The sequence below is a fragment of the Musca vetustissima genome, unplaced genomic scaffold (genome assembly GCF_032173495.1).
Source record: "Musca vetustissima isolate MV318-11 ecotype Yass unplaced genomic scaffold, APGP_CSIRO_Mvet_v1 utg2155, whole genome shotgun sequence".
Classification (NCBI taxonomy): Eukaryota; Metazoa; Arthropoda; class Insecta; order Diptera; family Muscidae; genus Musca; species Musca vetustissima.
This window is the reverse complement of record NW_026886982.1, coordinates 64,930-69,636: the sequence shown is the minus strand read 5'-3', so window position 1 is coordinate 69,636 and position 4,707 is coordinate 64,930. Positions and strand designations below refer to the sequence as shown.

The following is a 4,707-nucleotide window of genomic DNA, read 5'->3' as shown; positions in this document are numbered from 1 at the left end:
TATATCTAAATCTGAACCGATTTTCACGAAACTTACCACACAACATTCTGGACCTAATTCAGTACCCTATGCCAAATTTCGTGCAAATCGAAAGATATGTAGGGACTTGGTGCCCCGTTCACCTTAAATCGGACGAAAATATATATGGGAGCTATATCCAAATCTGAACCGATTTTCACGAAACTTAGCACACATCTTTCTGAACGTAAGTCAGTACTCTATCCCAAATTTCGTTCAAATCGAAGGATATATAGGAACTTAGGTGCCCCATTTACCATAAATCGGACGAAAATATATATGGGAGCTATATCTAAATCTGAACCGATTTGCTCGAAACTTGGAACGCATAATTCTGGACCTAATTCAGTACTCTATGCCAAATTTCGACCTGCGACCTGTACTTTGTTTACAATTTAACAACTACAGACGGACGGACGGACTCAGAATGTGATTCTATGCATATTCTCAAAAGAACAATGGGTCTATCTCGATATCTTTTGCCTGTTACAAACATATGCACAAAGACATAATACCCTGTACCACAGTGTGGAGAAGTGTATAAATATTTTCAGCAGTGAGCGGAGCAGTATAGTCCGACGGGGCCGACCATTGGATATCCTACACAATTACCACGGAACTTTAACTTTCTGAGGATGTTTATTCCAAGCCTGGGAAATATTTCGTGATATCTACACCATGTTGTAGAGGTCAACAGCACCTCTTCCTTACACTTACATATTTTCCGAATATTTCTAATATTCTGTACAGTCCTTCTAATTACTTGTCCAGGTTCTCTTCACGTGGGTTGTGTTGTGATGTTCGGCTTCGACTCTAGAAAAACACAAAAAATTAAGTTTTCGGTTCACTTCATCCCAAAATTATTATCTCAAAAAATGAAATTTTCGGTCCATTTCATCCTAAAATTATTATCGATATATTTCCGCCCTCCAGTCTGGTAATGGGTTACTAAATAATATCTGAATACGTGATCACCTGTAAATATTTTAGTGTAACTTCCACATCCGGATACATGCGACAATATAATTGGTATCAATTTAAGGGCCAACCACCACTCTTGGATATACTATTAACTTCTCGGGTCTATGTCCTTCAGGGGAAAATATATGTCCATAGAATACAAATTTTATCATTTTTCACACAAAAGTCGGGGTCAATTTGACCCGCTACATATTGACCGATCTTTATCAAAACATGCATGCTTATTCGTTGTCCCGATCCCCTTCTCCATTTGCGATGTTTGGGTCATAATTGCGGCCTCTAGATCTACCAGAAAACTAAAAAAAAATAAAGTTTTTGGTCCATTTCATCCGATAAATATTAACCGATTTTTACCAAAAACAATAGGGGTCTTCATTGGCCAGAATCCATCATACATGTAAAATTTCGTGAAGATTGGTCCATAAATGTGGCCTGCATCGTGTTTACAAATTATAATGGACAGACGGACGGACGGACACACATGTCAAGATGGACTCAGCTAGTCGAGATTGACGATCGCTATACTTAAAGCTGGGTGTAGGACCAATATTTCGCGGCGTTACAAACTCTTGGGGCTGCACAAAGCTATAATACCCTGACAACATAGTTGTGTAGGGTATAAATATGTACCTTGTTGGGTCTTGAAAACAAAATTATTTAATAAATCTACACCTTGTTGTACCTTGAAAAAACAAATTTTAAAAAAAATCTACGCCTTGTTGGGCTTTGGAAAAAAAAATTCTTTGATAGACCCTTAAAAATGTTTTTAAAAAAATCAATGGCTTGGGAAAAATTTTAAGTACTATTTTTTCTATCCTTAAATGCGAGAATTTTTGTAGACATCCTTAAAGAATCTACTTATGTCAGCCCCCCCATTGTGTCCATAACAATATCACGCTTGATTTGGATTAACACCTTTAATCCTTTCGAACAATAAGATACGATAATTTATCATAATTTCCATTGAAGATTTTAACACCTCAATTGTGGTTGTGGCCAAAGGTCCTGCAGAGTTTTCTTAGATATTCAAATACCTGCCGGAAATTTCTAACAGTGTATAGTGCCGAAGACGTTTTCGTAAAATGGAGACACCATGCAGAGAGGATTATTTGCCGGCAAAAATAAAACACGAGAGCACGAGACACGATTAGAACAATCGTTCGGGCAATGAATTGATGGCATTGGTCGTCAAACTAAGGGTGGTGGTTGCTTTGGTGAGCAACAGGACAGCATATGCTGAGAGAAACCATGGGAGAGAGTAACTGGAGCACGTTATTTGTGTGTGTCGTAACGGTTGCAAACTAAGGGTTGTAGAGTAACATTACCTCATCTGTTGGCCCTTACCTTACCTGGTCGTGAGAGCCACATTCGGTGAGGGGTGCCTCTTTGCTTTTTTCGGGTATAAATACCCGGGCGAGAGAGTTGTGAAATCAGTTTGTCAGCAATTGCGATTCAGAACACAACGTTACGGAAAAAAACAAAGAAAATTAGAAATTTCAAAAAATTTTTCTTTCGCAACGGTTCTTAACAGAAAACGTGCTTTTTTATAAAAAAAACTTTTTTAAAAAATATTTAAAATTAAAAACCAAACAAAATGTTAAAGTGGACAGCCTCAGCTAGCAAAATGCCTCAGGATACCCCGGTAACACATCGTGTGCCTGCCGCCAGAGTACCTCGCTCCACAGACGCCAAGAGGCGTAAACGCCGCGCCACAATTGCCAATAAGGAAAATATTCCGATTTTGACCTCCACACCCATGGTTAGCCGTACAAGGAATAGTCCCTTGGTCTTGACCCCATTGGCGGATATTTTGAATGTTACACCCGAAACTTTGGTTAGCCCCAGTGGTACACCCGTTGAACGTAGAAGGGTTACCTCTGAGGCTGTAACAGCAAATAGACAACGTAATCAGAGGAGACACTCCACCTTGGGTCTAACCCTCCCTGCCGCCGAAGTTCCTAAATATGCCACCACTTTGCCAAAATTCGAAGAGGAATATTCACCCAATACCGTGTTCACCGGCCAACAATTGGCCTTGAGGGGACTCCTACCCGATCCATTTATGGCAAATCGTCGTTATTTCACCACACCCCAGGTGGCGGAACAAGAGGTGAAACAAATTGCCAGCCAAGTGAGCAGCTCTCCTCAATCGGCCCTGCCACAAAAACGTAAATTGGAATTGGATTTTTTGGCCATTGCCCAGGAGGAGGAAGAAGAGGAGGTAGCAATTATCCCAGTCGGCCGCAAAGAGGATATGAAAAATAATACCGGCATCCTATCCAATCGCATGGGTGATCAAACTTTGGATAATCTCATCGATGCCATTTTGGATTCGGCCCGCAAGGAGGAAAAGAAAAAGAAGCCACGTCGTTCCACCTTCAATTTGAGAAGGAGAACTTTGATGAAAAATCAAGTGGATACAGTTACCAATGATTTGATACTCTCCCCATCCTATGCTGCTGGGGATGATCCTTGTAGCGATCTGAGTTTTTTGGGTGGTGAACAAAAACCTTTCATACGGCCCATGACACCTCAACCAGCTTCACCAATTGTATTGGCAGCGCCAATAACCCCCACCCCAGCTACCCCCAATCCAGGGGTGAACTTCACCGCCTCCCAACTGTTACAGCTACCCACACCTCTGCAGCAGGGCAACAAGCATCAGGATTCCTTTAATTTGGCCACACCCCCAGTGGCAAATCGCAACCTTAAACGGCGATCCAATTCGAAAACCTGTCAAAATTCCAGTGCCAAAAAATACAAAGTTGATTCGAGGAACTATTTTGAGGTTGGCCTGGCCCTACCCTCCATTTATGTTTGAGAGGAGAGAAGTCCTGAGAAAAAGAGAACGAGAATGAATACCAAAAAATCCTACCAAAAATCGCCTAACCACGAATTTAAATCACACAAAAAGTCGTTAATTAATTTTTAAAAAAATTTTCTGTTAATTTTTTCTTCTTCTTCTTTTTGTTGTTGACAAACGAGGGGAATCGCTCTCATATTACGCTTATAGTTTTTAAGTATTTTTTTTTTTAATTTTTCTAAATTAATTTTCTGAAAAAAAATTATTTTAAAAAAGTTTAGTTTTTAAGTGTTAAAATTTTTTAGTTATAAGTCGAAAAAATTACGCTTATAGTTTTTTAAGGAAGTTCTGCTGTTATGTAGTTCGTTGATTCTTCTACCATTTGCCTTTAAGTTTTTTTTCTATTCTTTATTCTCTTTCTGTTTCGTTTATTTATGCCAAGAAAAATAAAAGAAAATCAAAAAAAAAAAAAAAAAAAAAACAAAGACTTTTTAATTTTTATTTACAAAAGAATATTTAAAAAATCTTAGCCTTGAGGACTTCACAAAAAAAATTATTTAAAAAATCTACGCCTTGAGGACTTCACAAAAAAAAAATTATTTAAAAAATCTACGCCTTGAGAGCCTTAAAAAAAAATTATTTAAAAAATCTACGCCTTGGGGACTTCATAAAAAATTATTTAAAAATCTACGCCTTGGAGACTTCGTAAAAAATTATTTAAAAAATCTACGCCTTGGGGACTTAACTAAAAAATTATTTAAAAAATCTACGCCTTGGGGACTTCATAAAACAATATTTAAAAAATCTACGCCTTGGGGACTTCATAAAAAATTATTTAAAAAATGTACGCCTTGAGGACTTCGTAAACAAATTATTTACAAAATCTATTTAAAAATATACGCCTT

At 38.0% G+C, this 4,707-nt stretch overlaps 1 protein-coding gene across 1 annotated transcript; it reads left to right on the top strand.

Annotated features, from left to right (window-relative positions):
• Positions 1-2,593: 2,593 nt before the first annotated feature.
• Positions 2,594-3,820, top strand: LOC133334476 (uncharacterized). The gene has a single exon (XM_061542770.1). It carries the CDS (start codon positions 2,594-2,596, stop codon positions 3,818-3,820), a length of 1,227 nt encoding a protein of 408 aa, XP_061398754.1.
• The last annotated feature ends 887 nt before the right edge of the window (positions 3,821-4,707 follow it).